The 19,305-nt window shown below is 36.0% G+C and overlaps 1 protein-coding gene across 7 annotated transcripts in view; it reads left to right on the top strand.

The window, feature by feature from the left end:
- LOC114223147 (sodium channel protein type 2 subunit alpha) overlaps positions 1-16,683 on the top strand; it is an 81,101-nt gene extending 64,418 nt beyond the window's left edge. For 4 of the 7 annotated variants that reach the window (XM_028121951.1, XM_088022137.1, XM_028121937.1 and 1 more), the window contains exons 20-26: positions 2,430-2,552; positions 5,011-5,292; positions 6,541-6,598; positions 9,538-9,671; positions 10,033-10,137; positions 13,476-13,746; positions 15,488-16,683. In XM_028121951.1, the coding sequence (XP_027977752.1) occupies positions 2,430-2,552; positions 5,011-5,292; positions 6,541-6,598; positions 9,538-9,671; positions 10,033-10,137; positions 13,476-13,746; positions 15,488-16,683 (2,169 nt within the window). Of the gene's footprint in view, positions 1-2,429; positions 2,553-5,010; positions 5,293-6,540; positions 6,599-9,533; positions 9,672-10,032; positions 10,138-13,475; positions 13,747-15,487 lie in introns of all 7 variants that reach the window. The other 3 variants (XM_028121924.1, XM_088022136.1, XM_028121930.1) reach the window with 1 other exon arrangement.
- Positions 16,684-19,305: the final 2,622 nt, after the last annotated feature.

The raw sequence follows: 19,305 nt of genomic DNA, 5'->3' as shown, positions 1-19,305 counted from the left end.
CAATGGAAAAACATACCAGTTCTTTTATTTGTATAATTAGATTACCAATGATACTTTTTAAAATTTTTTTATATGTGATCACGATACATTGGAAAATTTGTAATAAAAATACCTGATATATAATGTACCTGTGTAACATTAAAGACATTAAATCAATATGACCTGAATATAAAGAAATTCTTAGGAGCAATCTAGTTGCCCTGCAGCCGATGCTCATATTACTGAACATATCCTGATATTTACCTTCTTAGATTTGAGAAAATTATTATGACAATATATTAAACTCATCAGTACTTTGCTTTATGTCAAATATATTCTTGATCATCTGTTTTGTTACGGAAGATACAAATACGAATGTCATTTTTCTGGCTTGTGGGAGCTTACAGTCGACTAGTGAGGAAAGATATGTACACAACAAGATGGCATCTGTGTTAGAAGTGCCGTTCACTTCCCTGAGGAAGGAGGCAAGGCTTTATGAGGCAGTGCCCTTGTGAGCTGGAGTTTGAGGGCTGAGAATGTCAGCTGATACAGATAAGGGGAAGGACACCAAAGCGTTAAGACCCATGCATGCCAAGCGGGGCCTGTGCAAGCAACAAATAATCCTAGAGGGTTAAGGATAGTGCCACGGGGTGAGGGAAAGTGTTTTCTAATTGGATGACAAGATAAGAAAGGTAAGTTGGACAAGAGTTTAAAGAACTGTGATGCCATCCAAGGAGATGTAGGCCTCTGATCTAGTTCAAGAAGCCCCTGAAGCATTCTATATGGAAAGTGACAACAACAGCTTGCTCTTTTAGGGAGAGAAATTTGGTGCAGTTGTGAATGATGGAATAGAAAGGGGATTTTTTAGAGACCAGAAGACCAGTTAGGAGATTGTTCCAGGAAGAGGAGAAAGCATAAATGTATCTCCTTCTCACATTCAGCTACACAAGTCACATAAAATTGGGTATTTTACCACTTCTTTTAGTTGGCCAATAAATACTGCCCCTGTTCAGAATTTTTTTTCTTATGTCCTACTTTTATCTTTTATCCTTTAGTTTATTCCTATTTCTTATTGATTCTGTCTTCAGGGAAGATAAAGTAAGTAGTCCAGGTCCTCATATTTTATATACAGAAAATCTTCACAACAAATGATAATCTAGTAACTTTATTTTCCAATTATTAGTGAAGAGAGGGCTTCACTAGGCCTAAAATTAAAAGTTTAGATTTTAGGGGCGCCTGGGTGGCTCAGTCGGTTAAGCGTCTGCCTTTGGCTCAGGTTATGATCCCGGGGTCCTGGGATCGAGTCCTGCATCAGGCTCCCTGCTTCTCCCTCTACCCTTCCCCCCTGATCATGAATTCTCTCACCCTCTCTCTCAAATAAATAAATAAAATTTAGATTTTAGGGAAAATATGTGAACCACTTAAGATAAATTTTTGTAGCTCATTTTTGGCCAAATTTAGAGGGCTTTTTCTATTTCACATTACATGTGCAAAATTAGTTTGAATAAATTTTGTAAAACTTTTTTGTGTACTTTTTCTTAAAAAATATTTTTTTAAATATCCATTAACACCATACTCTTAAAAGCTCTATGACACATCTATTTTTATTTATCTGTTTTTGAAATTCAAGTGTCCTTTGGGACAAAATAGTTTTTCTTAGTTTGTATAGTTTTACTGAGTTTTCTATGTATTTTCAAGGGAAATCAGACATTTCTGTGCTACCTATGACAGTTATTCTTTTCCTTTTTAGTTGAGATTTTAGAATTTCTATCAACTACATTAGTCATCTGTATAAATGACTAAAATCATTGTTCTGGCAATTTCTAATTAGTCATACTAAAATCTCAATTTTTCTTTTTTTTGGTTAATTATTTTAATTTGACCTAGTTCGTGGTTTGATGCCCTCATACTGAAGTTGACAGAAAGACAAAGCCACTTTCAGAGGCCTAGATCTTTCTGAGTGTATTTGTGTTCAGATTCGCCAGTGGTTTGCTTAGTTCACCTTTGTGCTTACACTAAGTTTTAGTCATCTCCCTTTTGGGTCAGCTAAATAATAGGAGAGATGATAAATTTTACAGATCTGTAGATGAAGATTGCATTTCAGTGGCATTCTTTTTCTTGTTTTACATTTAATTAAAAAAAAAACTGTTCTTATCAAGAATCTTTGAAAAGAGAACATGTATAGCTTCTTTCTCATAAGTTTATGGCAGTGGTTCTCAAAGTATGGCTCATAGACCAGTATCTTTAGCCTTACCTGGAAACCTGAAGATCTCAGGCCCCACCCCAAAACCGCTGAATCAGACTCTGCCAGTAATCTGTGTTTTCAAGCCCTCCAAGTGATTTTGGTACTCACTAAAGGTTGAGAACTACTGGTTTATTGCAGAGCAAGGTTGAACCGGGTAAGCATTTTTGTCTGTAAATGAGAAAACTGTGTTGCTTTCTCTGTATAGGTGTCATTGGTTAGCTTGACTGCAAATGCCTTGGGTTACTCAGAACTTGGTGCCATCAAATCCCTCAGAACACTAAGAGCTCTGAGGCCACTGAGAGCCTTATCCCGGTTTGAAGGAATGAGGGTAAGACCGCATGCCTTAGAATTTGCTGGAATTATAATTGAGAACAGACTGCCACTTTGTACCTCAGAAATGACAAATCCATGGAGAATTTATATCTTATACATTCATACTGACATAACCTATCAATCAATATTTGTCAGACATCGTAAACTTGACACTGTTGGAGACACTCACAGAATAGAATGCCTAAGTGATAGCTTCTTATTAGAAACAATTAGATTGCTTGTAAGTAGGTTTTTCACTCTGTGGGAACTCTCTATCATGTTGTGTAGACTTCCAATGTGAGTCAAGATTCGTTATGTTCGTTCCATTTGTAAATGTGCAGGAAATTCCACTGACTGTAATTTAAAACCCCAAAGAATTCCTCATCATTTCTTCATTGCTCCATGTGATGTGTTGGAGCCTTTTAAAATCTGAATCTGGCCCTTTAGCTTTCAAACACAGGCTGAGGTGGCTAAAAAGTAGGTCAGCTGTGGAAATCCAATACTCATTTAGAAAGGTGGTACAAAGGACGGAGGAATTTGTGCTACCATTTGTCACCCCCTCCGGGGCACAAAACCTGAGACCAACACACCCTCAGCACAGAGGAAATGATGACATCCTATCTCTGTGGATTTTGCTATTCTAAAAGAAACTGTTAGAAAATGATGCTTTTTCTGATAATTTGAAAGTAGTTACTTCGGACTTTCTCTGAATGTTGCAAACATAAACAGAAATGTGTGTAGGTGTGTGGATTTGTGTGTTGGTGTGCTCCTGGTTGCGTAGTAAAGAATTGTTAGCTGTTATATTCTTTTCACTTTACCAATTTAAAATCACCGTTTTTGCAGTAGTTTTAATTTTAAAAGGGCAAACTCTCAGTATTAGAATAATTTCATATTTTCTATACCAAATTTTCATAGATAAGGACCTAAATTGCCAGCCATTCCAAACATCTGACTATCTTGGAAAACACATGTATTATGTCTTTGCTCTCCAGTTGTTGTTTTTTTTAAACTCTGTTAACTAGAATCTCCTCACATTTGCAGAGCATTTGTTGTAGTGAACTTAAAAATAAACTGTCAAGTCTACAAGTACCTCTACATTATCAGAGAGTTGAAGTTCTCATAATAACACTACAATAAGTTCTTTAAAAGTTACTTTCATTTAAAAATACTTTAAAATATTATTCTTTACTGAATAGGCTCCAGGTGCCAATTTGCAGATGAGTTGTGCCTTTTGCCAAGTACCTGTCTGGTGTGATTGGTTGTAAGATATCGTTACTCATAGATTTATGTAATGTGTGTATGTATGTACGTACGTACGTATGTGTGTGTATGTGTGTACGTACGTACGTGTGTGTATGTATGTACGTGTGTGTACGTGTGTATGTGTACGTGTGTGTACATACATACGTGTGTGCATGTATGTACGTGTGTGTACGTACGTGTGTGTACGCATGTACGTGTGTGTACGTACATGTGTGTAGGTGTGTGTGTGTGTGGGTACGTGTGTGTGTATGTACGTACGTACGTATGTGTGTGTGTATATGTATTTTTACGTATTTTTATCCCATAAGTGAGTTGAGGAAGATTAATGCATGTATTTCTTATATTTTACATGCCTGCTCGTTGATAAAGTTTATTGCTGAAGTAGGTTAGGTGCACTTGCACAGAACATGATTTTTAGCTAAATATCTCCTTGAGGGATAATTTTAAAAAGTGCTGAAAAATGTTTCCTAAAAGCCCTAGTTAATTGAGAAAGCTGCAAGTAACAAAGCCATTAAGTGAAAACCCTGGGCTCAAATTGCAATCCTTTACGAGAATTTTCTTCTGAAAGGGATTCCCCAAAGGGGGATCAGAGAAATGAGATAACTTGCCCAAAGGCGCACAGCTAATTTGTGATGTAAACTGGGACACAGAGCTCCTGACTTCCAAACCTTTTCCTCCTGTCACGTATTCGATTTCCGTGCTTCGATCTCTTTGCTCCGGAGTTGTAGCTGTAGGGTGACCCTAGACTACACTGCTTGGGACAGTCCTGGCTTACACTTGCTTTCTCAGAATAATCATTACCAGTGTTCCCTTTTGCCCTGGAAATTAACCCTCAAGTGTTGTTCTCTTTCACTTTCAAATTGTGGATAGTAAATTTTATGGTTTGCAAATATTCGGAAATTGTGATATTCACACGCTGACACTGTTGCTGTTGCCATGTCACTATTTGCACTTATAATTAGTTCCATTCTTTGATGAACATTTGCTCTGTGTATGTTCTTACCTCCTGAGAAAACATTCCACAATATAAAATATATTTTATGTCATTATGAACTGTAATTGTAAAAATTTTTTATTGGAGCTACCAGGTACTAGTTTCTGCCCAATATTTTAGGAACAGGTATATTTTCTGTCACTTGACTGCTGTTCTTTTAATAGTGTTCAGAAATTGTTGAGTTTTCACTTATTTTCTCTTCTTATTTCTGTGCCAGGTTGTGGTCAATGCTCTTTTAGGAGCCATTCCATCCATAATGAATGTACTTCTGGTTTGTCTGATCTTTTGGCTAATATTCAGTATCATGGGAGTAAATCTCTTTGCTGGCAAGTTTTATCATTGTATTAACTACACCACTGGAGAAATGTTCGATGTAAGTGTGGTCAACAACTACAGCGAATGTAAAGCCCTCATAGAGAGCAATCAAACTGCCAGGTGGAAAAATGTGAAAGTAAACTTTGATAATGTAGGACTTGGATATCTTTCTCTGCTTCAAGTAGTAAGTAACCACTTTATTATTCTCTGTGATGTATTATTAAAATGAATCTGAAATCGTCTCTCTCAATATTTGCAAATACATACTTCCTCAAGCCCATCTGCCTAGATTCTTTCTAATCAGTGCTGAACTCTCTTTTCTGCATCACGCTGGAAACTGGACTGCTCTACAAAGTTTATGGTCTTTCAGACTAGGCATTAGCTACCCCAGCACCAGTCCTTGGTTACTGAGATTTCTATGTAGGTTGCCACTCTTTTACCCTATCCCTACTCTGAGCAAAATAGAGGACCTGGCCCTAGTGTGGTGCTGGAAAAGCATGTGTGTGAAGGAGGAGGAGGAGTGGTAGATTTCTGGACTCCTCAGCTAGCAGACAGTATCAAACCCTCATCAAACTTTCATCCACCCGATCTCCACCACCCCCATAACCAAACTCCCACCTTACATCTGTCGCACAGACGCCTACTCTGATCCCCACCTTTCCTGCCTGTTGTTTGAACTCCTTCCAATGGGGAGATTGTGCTCCTGAAAACAAAAATCGTCTACCAAGTCTATGATGTCTATTATAAATTCATAAAAATCCATTCAATTTCTTAACTGACCACTCTCTGAGATGATCCACCTGCATGATATCTAACGCTATATGAATATAAAGGGAAAGGACAGATCCTGCGGCTCTAAGGAGCTGAAAAAAATGTATAAAATTGTTCTTAGGTGTGGTGTCTGCACAAAAACCACAAATATTTAAAAGAGTAAATTGCAGTTGAATATGTTTGTTTTCAGATTAGGCAACTACTTCATCTTATGGAATAATTGGCTCAAAATAGTATAATCAACGATATGGAGATTTTTCAAGAACAAATCATGATTAGTGATTGGTGATAATACCAAAAGAATAAGAATGGAAAGCATTAAGATCAAACAATGCAACATATTTTTCAACTGGTGTGATACTATTTTATCAAATTTCATGTTATATTCTTATAGGTATATCAGAGTCAAAGATTGTTGATAATTGCTTTTATGATAGCATATTGTTATCATCTCTCATGATTTAATTATAGATTTATAGAAGAACGTAGAGTTGAAGTATTTTCCATGCATCTATTACAAAACTTTGCCCAGATTTTAAATACTAACCCCAAACTTTCATATACCTGTTTTTGAATGATTGAATTGGTCAATCTGATACTTAATTTCTTTTCTAAAATTATAATTTGTGGGGGAAAATTAAATGGTATGAATTTTTTACAGGCCACATTTAAGGGATGGATGGATATCATGTATGCAGCTGTTGATTCACGAAATGTAAGTCTTTTTAGAGGGAAGATTGTTTAATTTGATCCAGTGACTATTTCTACAGTGTTGTAATTTACTAATAAATAAAACAATGGGTCAATTTATAGATTTATATTTATATTTATAGAAATTTTTATATATATATATTTATAGAAAACATCTATATTACAAAATTTTGATTTGAATGTTTTTCTCTGCTCACTGTAAATCTTCTAACACATCTTTTCTAGTATCTAGCGTGGCACCCAGCACTTAAAATTTTGTTGATTTTGCAAAATGAGACATTTTATTTTTGGCTCTGATAGTTATGGACATTAGTGCATTAGAAGCCCTCAATCTGTACATGCACTTTCTTCATCTGTCACAGATTTCTTCCACCTTTTTATCTTCCCTGGAATAGGCAGAATCTGGCTAATGGTGGAAAAAAAAACAAACAGAAAACTTTACAGTGTTTTTCTCTGGGAAGTGAGATTTTGTGATAGAAGGAAGGGGCCTTCACAATCTGCCTTAGACACCTCAGCACTTTTGAAAATTTTGTACAGTTTTCATTAATTTTTCACTATTTAACAATGGGGGAGGAAATCACATTAAAAAAAAAAGAGAGAGAGATTGGCTTCTGGTATATTGCCAGAGCATAGTAATTAAATTTGAAATGTTATTTTCCTAGCACCAATAACCAGGTGGTAACTGAGAAAGAATTCGAGTTGTTGGGTTTTTTTTTTTTACCTTATTAAAAAAAAAGAGAGAGAGCGAGCATGAGAACTAAAAACCCTGCATTGTATCTCTGTGAGTACAATCAGGAATCCCAGTCATGTGCTTTTTTGAATAATACTAATAACTTACTACTTATTACTACTCACTCTGCTAACAGCTTTCTTACACAATCCCATTTAATCTTAAATAACAACGTTACTGGGTGGTTGATAATTAACTCCATTTCACTATTGAAGCAAAGAGGCTCAATGCGTTAAGTGGTAGTACGTGTTTTTGAACTCTGACCACAAACAATGGGCTCATGACCACTTTCTTCTACAGTACTTTCCTACCTGCTTTGCATAATTCATTTAGAGTTCTCTCTGCCTTCCCTAGCAGCAGCTTGATATACAACTTTCTTTTGGTTTCTTCCTTAGTAACTTAGCGGACAATAGCTACATAATTCCTCAGCGTTCAAGCATTTTACAAATGATGAAATCCAAGTGGACACTAAAATTATGAAAAGTTGCTCCCTCTTAATCTCAGTAGTTATCAGAGAAGTGCAAATTTAAACCACAACATGGCGTTAACTATACAATTACCTCATTGGCAATATTAAAAAGTATGACAATACCAAGTATTGTCAAGGATAAAGAGCAATAATAACTTATGCAGTGCTGACAGGGCAAAATGGATAAATATTTCTTTTAAAAAGTTGGGCATTATCACATTAGTCAATAAAATTCAAGATATTCTTTCACCTTGCAATTTCATTTTTAGCAATATATCCTACAGAAACTTGTGCACAGGCATAGCAGAATCTAAGCACAAGAATGAACATAACTTTTTGAACTAGCAAAAACTGGAAACAGCTCAAAAGTAGTAAAAATGGACAAATAATTGAATGTTATGCAATGATGAAATGATATATGTATACAGCATACAGAGCAATGTGGATGAATCTAAAAATATAACAGTTATAACAAATGTATCCACTAGACAAAATATAGACAAAACTAATCTTATTGTTCAAGAATGCATACTTAAGTGTTAACTCTAAAGAAAAAGCGAGGAAAGAATTACCATAAAAGTCAGGATAATGTCGCCTCTAGCAGGGATTATAGAGTTTATATTTGGGAAGGATGTATCAAGGGTTTCTGAGTTCCTGGCAATGTCCTGCACCGTGAGATTCACTTTATAACAATTTATTACTACATTTTACACTTATGGGCTGTGCACTTTTCTGTATGTATTGTATTTAATTTTAAAATGTTTAAAAATATCATTTTATATCACTGTTCACTGTATACACATATAAATGAAATAAAAGTCTCATCAAAGAATAGGTACTTTTATAATATTTCTAACATTTTCCATTTTACTCTATTTCATTAGAAAAACATATCATGTTGGCCTTTACCCTCTAAATTGATTTCATGAGACACAGTGGGTCATTACCTGTATCCATTACCACTGTGACTGCTTAACTGAATTGGTTAGAACAATATCCTTTGAGACCTGAGCTAAGATTACAGCCAAAGCTCACACCAACTGTCACTCTTTTTTTGACCACAAGTGTGCTGGACAAGACAAGGCATCATTGTTACAGAAGCTGTGCCTAGAGCCTATAGACTCATTTTCAGAAGGTCCTACAGAGGTACCCATATCCACACATAAAATAATAATTCTAACCTATGAAAAGAAATGTGTAATAGAAATCAAACCTTTACACTCAGCTATTATAATAGGCCAGGCACTATTTCTTTAAACACTTTTCATATATTAATATATTTAACCTTCTCAACCACCCTATGAGGTTAAGGTTCTATTATTTTCATTTTACAGTTGAAAAAAACCAAATCAAAGAGACTAAATCTTAAAGATTTTAACATAAAATAGTGTAACGCAAACATCTCTTCTGCAGGAAGGGGAGATCCTCACTTTGCATGCCCTGTTGAAGGACTTTGCCTATAAGGGAAAGTGCATTCATAATCTAGAAATTTATTGGGTGAAAATAATTTTAATTATCTAGACTTTTCTATGAGTTGTTTCACTTTGTCAAGTCAGTGAATGGTCTTGCAGGACTCTTCAAAAAGCATGTTAGAGTTGATGTTTCATAAAATCTGTTTAATGTTTGATCTTTTTTTTTCCATTTCCAACAGTTGAGATATGCTTTGAGAATTGAAAATTAGCTGATATCTTTTTTATAAAACAAGTAGTAGTTCTAATAGTTATCATTACTTAATATTTTGTAGGTAGAATTACAACCCAAGTATGAAGACAATCTGTACATGTACCTTTATTTTGTCATCTTTATTATTTTTGGTTCATTCTTTACCCTGAATCTATTCATTGGTGTCATCATAGATAACTTCAACCAACAGAAAAAGAAGATAAGTATACTAAAACTTCATCTTTATTCTAAAATGTGAACTAAACATCTCACACTGGTTCTTTTTGGCTCTAAAATGTAATCAGCTAAATAAAATTCTGAAATTGTTTTGAAATATTTAATCAATTGTAAGTTTTTAAGTAATTGTTAATTCAGATAGCATGTATTGATATTTTCAGGATAGAATATGACTGGTTAATAGAGAATAATTTATAGATTGAATACATGCATCTATCTCTGTAAATACAAAGATTGGCAACATTAGAATAGCACTTGGAAGCCAATTTTCACATAACTAATGAAATGGGTTTTATAGCTAGCAAAGAACATGATTTTAACAAATTTTGTTTTTATTTCTTTACTTTGGAGGTCAAGACATTTTTATGACAGAAGAGCAGAAGAAATACTACAATGCAATGAAAAAACTGGGCTCAAAGAAACCACAAAAACCCATCCCTCGACCTGCTGTAAGAATAACATGCTTTCATTCCCAGCAAGATCTATGTTATTTATCACTTGCACAGTCCAGATTGCCAGATACTAGTATTTTTATGAATTTGCAAAACAAAAGTTTTATCTTAGCCTAAGTATATGTGTTTCATATGTATATCATATGCACAAAATATATAATATAGGTATTATAAATAAACATAGAAAATATATGTAAATAAAAAATTTCAGACTTATATGCCAATAGTATTACATAGAATTGATGTCACTGAGGAGCTTCTAATAATGTAGAGAAGAAAACATATGCATACATACATTGTGTGGAAATATTGAATGTTCACAGAGTGCAGTGGGGACCAATTGGATACAATCTCAGATATTGGTACATCTCAGATATGCCCCATTTTCTATCCAGCTCTGGTGATTAAGTGGAATCATTAATGAAACAAGTCACAGGTTTTGTTTTCTTTTGGTTTTAAAAACATTTCATATTTTCCCCTAGCATCTTGCTTCTAAATCTGATAACATCATTCTCTTCATGAATTTTTATGGAGATTCCAATTGTATATTTGCCAATAGCTGCTTGGTTGCTGCAGAAATTGTTGTCAGGAGGCGAAGAGCCCTTTAAGAGAAGGGCAGTGCTTGTGTGAAGGCTCTGAGGTAGGAAGGCCAGTGAGGCTGGAATATAGAGAGTGAGGGCTCATTGGGATGTGTTGAGAATGAAGAGGTTAGGATGGGCCACACTTTTCTGAGCTTTGTAGGCCATGTTCAAAAGTTGTCTTTATTCTTAGAGCAATGGGAAACCATTGAAGGGAACCTGGTCATTTTCAGTTTTGTAAAGATCACTCAACCAGTATTGATAGGGGCAATGTGTATGCTTTGTAGACTTATTTTGGAGCTGTTTCAGAGATGACAGGTGGCCTGAACCAGAGTGGTGTGGAGATGAATAAAAGTGGATGGATTTGTGAGCTGTCACTGGAGTGCAGTTAAAAAGTTTGTCTATTAATTGAATATGGGAGACAAAGAAGGACCCAACAAAGAGAACCTACAAGTTTCTGCCATACACACTGGATGACTAGTGTCATGCAGGATATGAAGAAGGGACATGCATGGAGAAAAAAATTGGAGATGCTAGCTTGCAGAATCTGGCAATCAAAAGGAGATGGGGAAAGAATGAATATTTAGAAGTAGTAAAATAAAGTTTCTTAAGATTTGGAGAGAGATTTAGGTTTGAAGCAAAGCAAGAGTTCTGGAGAAGTGTGTGAAGAGAGGGAATATAGAATAAAGTCACACATAAAATGTGGCTCAAGAATAGAATGGTCTAGGTTAGATTTAGAAGTAAGAAGGACTGAGTCCTCTGATGAATATGGAGTAATATATAAAAAGATATATGTGAAAAGTCAAGATAATATGAAATGCAAAAGGAAGTAGAAGAGTTTCTTTACACTGATTTCGATGCTTCTCAAAAAAGAATAGAGGGCAAAAGAATAGAATATTTCTGAGAAGTTTGGAACTATCCTGGAGCAAGTGAGGGATAATAAAGGATTCCTCATCACCGTCAAGGGCCCAGATGAAGTGAGAGAACATAAATCTTTGGTGAACAAGACTGCCAGGGTTACGTAGCTTCCTCCAGCATATACTACATCTTGGGATTTAAATTGGAGATAGCGATTAGTGACTGGGGATTGGAGTTGTACATCAAAGTGACCCACTGGAAAACTACACGGGCAGAAAATCTAAGGAACTTTTTATTGATAAAAAGCTTCTGATTTTAAGCAGTTTTGAACCTACTACACTCTAGGTGCTATATCTATGAGAAAATGACACTGCTCTGTCCTGGCAGAGCCTCCAAATGACTAGAAGAAAAAATTAAAATCAAATAAACAAGAGCAAACCATTTGCAATACAGTGTCATCAGTTTTATGACAAATGTAAACATAAAGTTTTCTGATTACACAGAGTGCTTAAAACTTAAAATTGAATTCAAAGTCACCAGAGGAGGAGTGAGAGAAGTCTGTTTTAGTACAAGGAGACAAGATAAAATGATACAGTAGAATCTGCAAATTTTATTAAGAGGGATAGGAAATATGAAGGGTAGAAATAAAAGAAACATAGCCAGACTTGGAAAGGTAAGCTACAGTAAATAAAAGCTAAGAAAGAAAGGTTTGGAACTGGAATTAGACACATTTATCAAGTTGAAGGAGGCTCTTGAAGGACAGACCCAGCTGAAGCAATAGAAGTCCAGTCCAGCAGCCAGATACCTACTCAGAGAAAGAAACATACAACAGACAGGTGGTGTTTGATGTCCAAGAATTTCCATAGGGAGTAACTAACAGATGTCTCTCAACTGAGAGAGATCAGAACACTAGTACAGAGAATCCAGATGGATAAACATGTCAGAATCTGGGAAAGTAGCTTGCAAAGTGTATAGGTAACAGACCATCAGCGTTTCTAGTTAAGAAAGTAGAGGACAGCCTAGTGGAAGTTAAGTCAGGGCTTGAGCCCTAGAAAGCCTGAAATACCAAGCAGGGATAGGTAAAATTGTACAAAACAGGGTCCAAACTAGCAGAACTGGTAAGGTGAGGACTTAACTTCATAAACAAGACATAAAGCCCATTAGTGCTTGGAAATAAGGTCCAAACTGAATAGGGCAAAGCCTGAACATCTGACTGTGGACTATAACTTTTTAAAAGATTATTATATTCTGACAGAAGAGTTACCCACATTTAATTTCACCAAGCTTTCCATTATTGCAAAATCTGGCATAACCACAGATCAGTAATCAAAGCTAAGGCATTAACCTTGGTACAATACCATTTAAATAAAATACAGAACTTAATTGATTTCACCAGGTGTTCCACATATGTCCTTTTTCTTGGACTATAATTTTTTAAAACATCTTCCCAGATGAAACTTAAGATGCTCTGGCTTTGGGGAAAGACGATAAAAGCAGAAACTAGAAAAAAATAAACATGAGAGAAAAAGCCGGAGAAGTATTTATTAGTTCTTTGAAGTTTACTTTGATACGCACCTCCAAAACAGGGGATAACAAAGATTTGTTAGAGTAGCAAATATTGGCTGACCGTCTGTCGTACACATGATGATGTTATGGGCACTGAGCATACAATAAGTGGTTCTTAAAGTCAGTTTATAAAATCTGATATCATGAACAGTATAACTAAAATACATTTGAAAAAATTTGTATATGCCAATATACAAAATGTTCTTCCAAGTATTAAATAAACATGGTGTGTTTTTATAAAAGCTACATTTTCATATTGCTATGTTAGAAGCAGAGAAGTCAAATTTGATTTTTTTATGTTCCTAAGTGAATTTTACGTATTCCTTGTTCCAGAACAAATTCCAAGGAATGGTCTTTGATTTTGTAACCAAACAAGTCTTTGATATCAGTATCATGATCCTCATCTGCCTCAACATGGTCACCATGATGGTGGAAACTGATGACCAGAGTCAGGAGATGACAAACATTCTGTACTGGATTAATCTGGTGTTTATTGTTCTATTCACTGGAGAGTGTGTGCTGAAACTAATCTCTCTTCGTTACTACTATTTCACCATTGGATGGAATATTTTTGATTTTGTGGTGGTCATTCTCTCTATTGTAGGTAAGAAGAGATGCTTTTACTCAGTTAAAGAAGTTAGTGGTAAAAATTTGTTTAAAACTGTGGAAGTGTTCCTTACTAATCTTTTTCATTCATCCCAAAATTTCAGATAAAAGCCTAATAGTCCATTCTTCAGTTTGTCATTTCTCTTGTTGCATGCTGTGCATGAAATGATGTGTAAAAAAAAAAAAGATTTTATATTTTTCAGCTTTCACTTATCATCTTGTCTCATTTCAGAAGACAATAACTGCAATTTGTCATAACACTCCTATAGTCACTCAGACTCCTGTGGTATAGACAAGTACTGCTTTGAATAAATAATTCACACACGCACATACACACAAAAATTATTAGAAGTAATCACATAGTCCAGAAATAAGCTATTGAAAATTGGAATAGTTTGCATGTGTGTTTACATATATTCACACATAAATAAACCTCATCATACCTTTGGATTCAGATAGTTCCTATGGTTTGTAATATTCTTTCTCCAGAAGTAGCCATTTTGTTCAAAAAACTAAAACAGGCTCATTTTCATTAATACATATTAAATGGTTAGGTATAGGGCATTAAATGAGGTGCTGGCAGTAAATATAAGAGATTTAAGACAAGGTTCTGCCTATTTGAGAAAAGAAAACATATATAGAGAGAAAAAAGTAGTATTCCACTCTTTATACTGCTTTCTCTGGTGGACTAGAACACTGAAACAATGTGCCACTCTGATCCTATGAGGTGGTCATATAGTGATTAAAGGATGAGACTCTGGACCATACAGATCTGGCCTGGAGCTTCCCTATTTTCACTACTTACCAGCTCAGTGACCAATGGCAAGTTACCTCCAATTCCTGGCTTTCCAGGGAATATTTCTGTAAAGTGTTATTGTGAGAATTAAATGAGATTATGTAAGTAGATGCACGTAGTAGCATGCCTAGAGCAAAGAAAAGGCTCAGAAAGTACTAAGTTTAACAAAAACAACAACAGAAGTAGATACTATCACCATTTAGTGATGTGGAAAAAAAGAGATAGGATTCAGTCACAAGTATGTCTGTCTCCAAAGCCTGGATTCTCTCCTGTCCATCATTCTTGCCACCTTGCAAATAAAACGGATCATAACCGTCTCAGGATAAGAACTCCCATATTCCAATCCAAAAATCACAAGCCTTGTCCATTAGTTCTTATGCCAGTACCAGAACTGTTTTGTTTTTTTTTTTTTTAAGATTTTATTTATTTATTTGACAGAGACACAGCGAGAGAGGGAACACAAGCAGGGGGAGTGGGAGAGGGAGAAGCAGGCTTCCCGCCGAGCAGGGAGCCCGAGGCGGGGCTCGATCCCAGGACCCTGGGAGCATGACCTGAGCTGAAGGCAGATGCTTGACGACTGAACCACGCAGGCGCCCTAGAACTGGTATTTTAGAACTACAAATCCACTCCTTTGCTTGGCCGCCATATACTTTGTGACATCTTTAGGCCTTCGGTGGTTGAATCTTTCAGTAGATGCTTTTCTCGAACTAGGAAAAATGACCATTGAAACCTCAGTTAGCATAAAAGGGTTAATGTTATAACAACAAACATCAGTTTCATTTTGCTAAACAAATACTGCAGATTGTGTGTGTATGTGTGTATGTATACCTAATTCTTATGTCCACATTTTGTAAAACTAGTGATTATCTAATCCATGTAAATTTGTATTCACTGCTATTAAATATAACACTATTTTTTGTTTTTGTTTCTTGATTTTCCACAGGCATGTTTCTGGCTGAGCTGATAGAAAAATACTTTGTGTCCCCTACCCTGTTCCGAGTGATCCGGCTCGCCAGGATTGGTCGAATCTTGCGTCTGATCAAAGGGGCCAAGGGAATCCGCACGCTGCTCTTTGCTCTGATGATGTCCCTTCCTGCCTTGTTTAACATCGGCCTCCTGCTCTTCCTGGTCATGTTCATCTACGCCATCTTTGGAATGTCCAACTTTGCCTATGTCAAGAGGGAAGTTGGAATTGATGACATGTTCAACTTTGAGACCTTCGGCAACAGCATGATCTGCCTGTTCCAAATTACCACCTCTGCTGGCTGGGACGGATTGCTAGCACCTATTCTTAATAGTGGACCTCCAGACTGTGACCCTGAGAAAGATCACCCTGGAAGCTCAGTTAAGGGAGACTGCGGGAACCCATCTGTCGGGATTTTCTTTTTTGTCAGTTACATCATCATATCATTTCTGGTTGTGGTGAACATGTACATCGCTGTCATCCTGGAGAACTTCAGTGTTGCTACTGAAGAAAGTGCAGAGCCCCTGAGTGAGGATGACTTTGAGATGTTCTACGAGGTTTGGGAGAAGTTTGATCCCGACGCCACGCAGTTTATAGAGTTCGCCAAGCTCTCTGATTTTGCAGCTGCCCTGGATCCTCCTCTTCTCATAGCCAAACCAAACAAAGTCCAGCTCATCGCCATGGACCTGCCCATGGTCAGTGGGGACCGGATCCACTGCCTCGACATTTTATTTGCCTTTACAAAGCGTGTTTTGGGTGAGAGTGGCGAGATGGATGCCCTTCGAATACAGATGGAAGAGCGATTCATGGCATCGAACCCCTCCAAAGTCTCCTATGAGCCCATCACAAGCACTCTGAAGCGCAAACAAGAGGAGGTGTCTGCTATTGTTATCCAGAGGGCTTATAGACGCTACCTCTTGAAGCAAAAAGTTAAAAAGGTTTCGTGTATCTATAAGAAAGACAAAGGCAAAGAAGGTGACGGAACACCTATCAAAGAAGATATCCTCATTGACAAACTAAATGAGAATTCAACTCCAGAGAAAACTGACATGACGCCTTCCACCACCTCTCCACCTTCCTATGACAGTGTGACCAAACCAGAAAAAGAAAAATTTGAAAAAGACAAATCAGAAAAGGAAGACAAAGGGAAAGATATCAGGGAAAGTAAAAAGTAAAAAAGAACAAAGAATATTCCATTCTGTGATCAATTGTTTACAGCCTGTGATGGTGATGTATTGGTGTCAACAGGACTCCCACAGGAGGTCTATGCCAAACTGACTGTTTTTACAAATGTATACTTAAGGTCAGTGCCTATAACAAGACAGAGACCTCTGGTCAGCACACTGGGACTCAATAAACCAGGAAAACAGCATTGACAGGAGGTTTCTGTTTTCACAACCAGCTGACACTGCTGAAGAGCAGAGATGTAATGGCTACTCAGACTATAGGAACCACTTTAAAGGGGGGAGGGAAGTTAAATTTTTATGTAAATTCAACACGTGACACTTGATGATAGTAATTGTCACCACTGTTTATGATTTAACTGCCACACCTGCCATATTTTTACAAAATGTATGCTGTGAATTTATCACCTTTTTTTTTTTTAATTCACAGGTTGTTTACTATTATATGTGACTATTTTTGTAAATGGGTTTATGTTTGGGGAGAGGGATTAAAGGTAGGGAATTCTGCGTTTCTCTATTGTATAACTGGATATATTTTAAATGAAGGCATGCTGCACTTCTCATTCACACATGAAAAAAAATCACATCACAAAAAGAAAGTTTACTTCTTGTTTCAAGATGTTTTTAGATTTTTGAGGTGCTTAAATAGCTATTCATGTTTTTAAGGTATCTCATCCAGAAAAATTTTAATGTGCCTGTAAATGTTCCATAGAATTCACAAGCGTTGAAGAATTGTTTTATTTTTACATAATCCATTATATGTACATGTATATATGTATATATGTACACACACACCATTACATAGTCATTCAGAGTCCTGGCAGCATGACTATCCCATTTTTGATAAGTGTCCTTTGGCATAAACTAAAAATATCCTATCAATCCTTTTAAGAAACTGAATTGACCAAAAAGCACCCCCCCCACCACTTTATAAAGTTGATTCTGCTTTTTTCCTGCAGTATTGTTTAGCCATCTTCTGCTCTTGGTGAGGTTGACATAGTATATGTCAATTTAAACAATAAAAGTCTGCTTTGTAAATAGTCATTTTACCCAGTGGTGCATGTTTGAGCAAACAAAAATGATGACTTAAGCACAGTATTTATTGCATCAAATATGTACCACAATAAGTATAGTTTGCAAGCTTTCAACAGGTAATATAATGTCATTGGCTCCACTGTAGTTTGAAGCTGTCACCGCTGCATGTTTCTCTTGCCCAGGCTGCTGTATCTTATTCCTTCCACTGTTCAGAAGTCCAATATGGGAAGCCATATGTCAGTGGTAAAGTGAAGCAAATTGTTCGACCCAGACCTCATTCTTCATGTCATTAAGCAATAGGTTGCAGCAAACAATGAAGAGCTTCTTGCTTTTTATTCTCCCAATCTTAATTGAACACTCTATGGTAAAAAGCCCAACTGTACGAACATGTTGCAAGCTGCTTAAATCTGTTGAAACTATATGGTTAGAGTTTTCTAAGAAAATATAAATACTGTACAAAGTTCATTTTATTTTATTTTTCAGCCTTTTGTACATAAAATGAGAAATTAAAAGTATCTTCAGGTTGATGTCACAGTCACTATTGTTAGTTTCTGTTCCTAGCACTTTTAAATTGCAGCACTTCACAAAATAAGAAACAAAGACTAAGATGCAGTGTAGGTTTCTGCTTTTTTATTAGTACTGTAAACTTTGCACACATTTCAATGTGAAACAAATCTCAGACTGAGTCCAGCATTTATTTGCTTTCAAATAGTAATGCCTTATCATGGAAAGAGGCTTAAGGAAAGATCAGTTGATATTCTTGGCATTGCTTGGATCAGATGTTTCCACCTAGTCTTTTTATTTAGTAAATCGTCAGTCTTTTCCAGTGTTTGTTTACCCAGATATATCTTACTCTTATTGACCCGTATGGCATTAGAACTGTATCAGTTATGATCTGGGACCCAAGTTTGTTTGTTTGTTTTCTCACAAAGCCAGGTAGTGAAATTATATTACCAGTTACAGCAAAACATTTTGTTTTTCTTTCACAAGCAACATTAAACATAGATTCTTTATACTAAAGCTATTGACTTGTAGTGTGTTGGTGAAATGCATGCAGGAAAATGCTATTACCATAAAGAACGGTAAACCACATTACAATCAAGCCAAAAGAATAAAGGTTTTGCTTTTGTTTTGTATTTAATTGTTCTGTCTTTGTTTCTATCTTTGAAATGCCATTTAAAGGTAAATTTCTATCATGTAAAAATGATCTATCAGAAAAAATATAAATGTAAAGAATACACATTAAATATAATAATTCATCTTTAAATTTTTTCATGGAATGGAAATCAATTAAGAAGAGTGTATTGGATATCTAGTTTTAATATTGGCCAAAAATCTAGATATGGTATTGGGTAGAGTACTGGAAAGTTACAAAAATTAATAAAAAATTGACTAACATTTTAAGTTGTGTGTCCTTTCTCCTTCCCGTCTACTGTTTTGTTTTGTTCTCCTTTCACTTTAGTTTCTTCCCTGTGTATTCTTTTTTTTTTTTAAGACTTGTTTATTTATTTGACAGAGAGTGAGAGTGAGAGGGCAGGAGAGCGGCAAGCAGAGGGAGAGGGCGAGGGAGAAGCAGGC

Source organism: Eumetopias jubatus, unplaced genomic scaffold, assembly GCF_037043125.1.
Source record: "Eumetopias jubatus isolate StellerSeaLion01/CBP00866 unplaced genomic scaffold, mEumJub1_p1.0 scaffold_3, whole genome shotgun sequence".
NCBI classification, from domain to species: domain Eukaryota; kingdom Metazoa; phylum Chordata; class Mammalia; order Carnivora; family Otariidae; genus Eumetopias; species Eumetopias jubatus.
The sequence above is the reverse complement of the archived record's forward strand: the minus strand, read 5'-3'. Positions and strand labels throughout refer to the sequence as shown.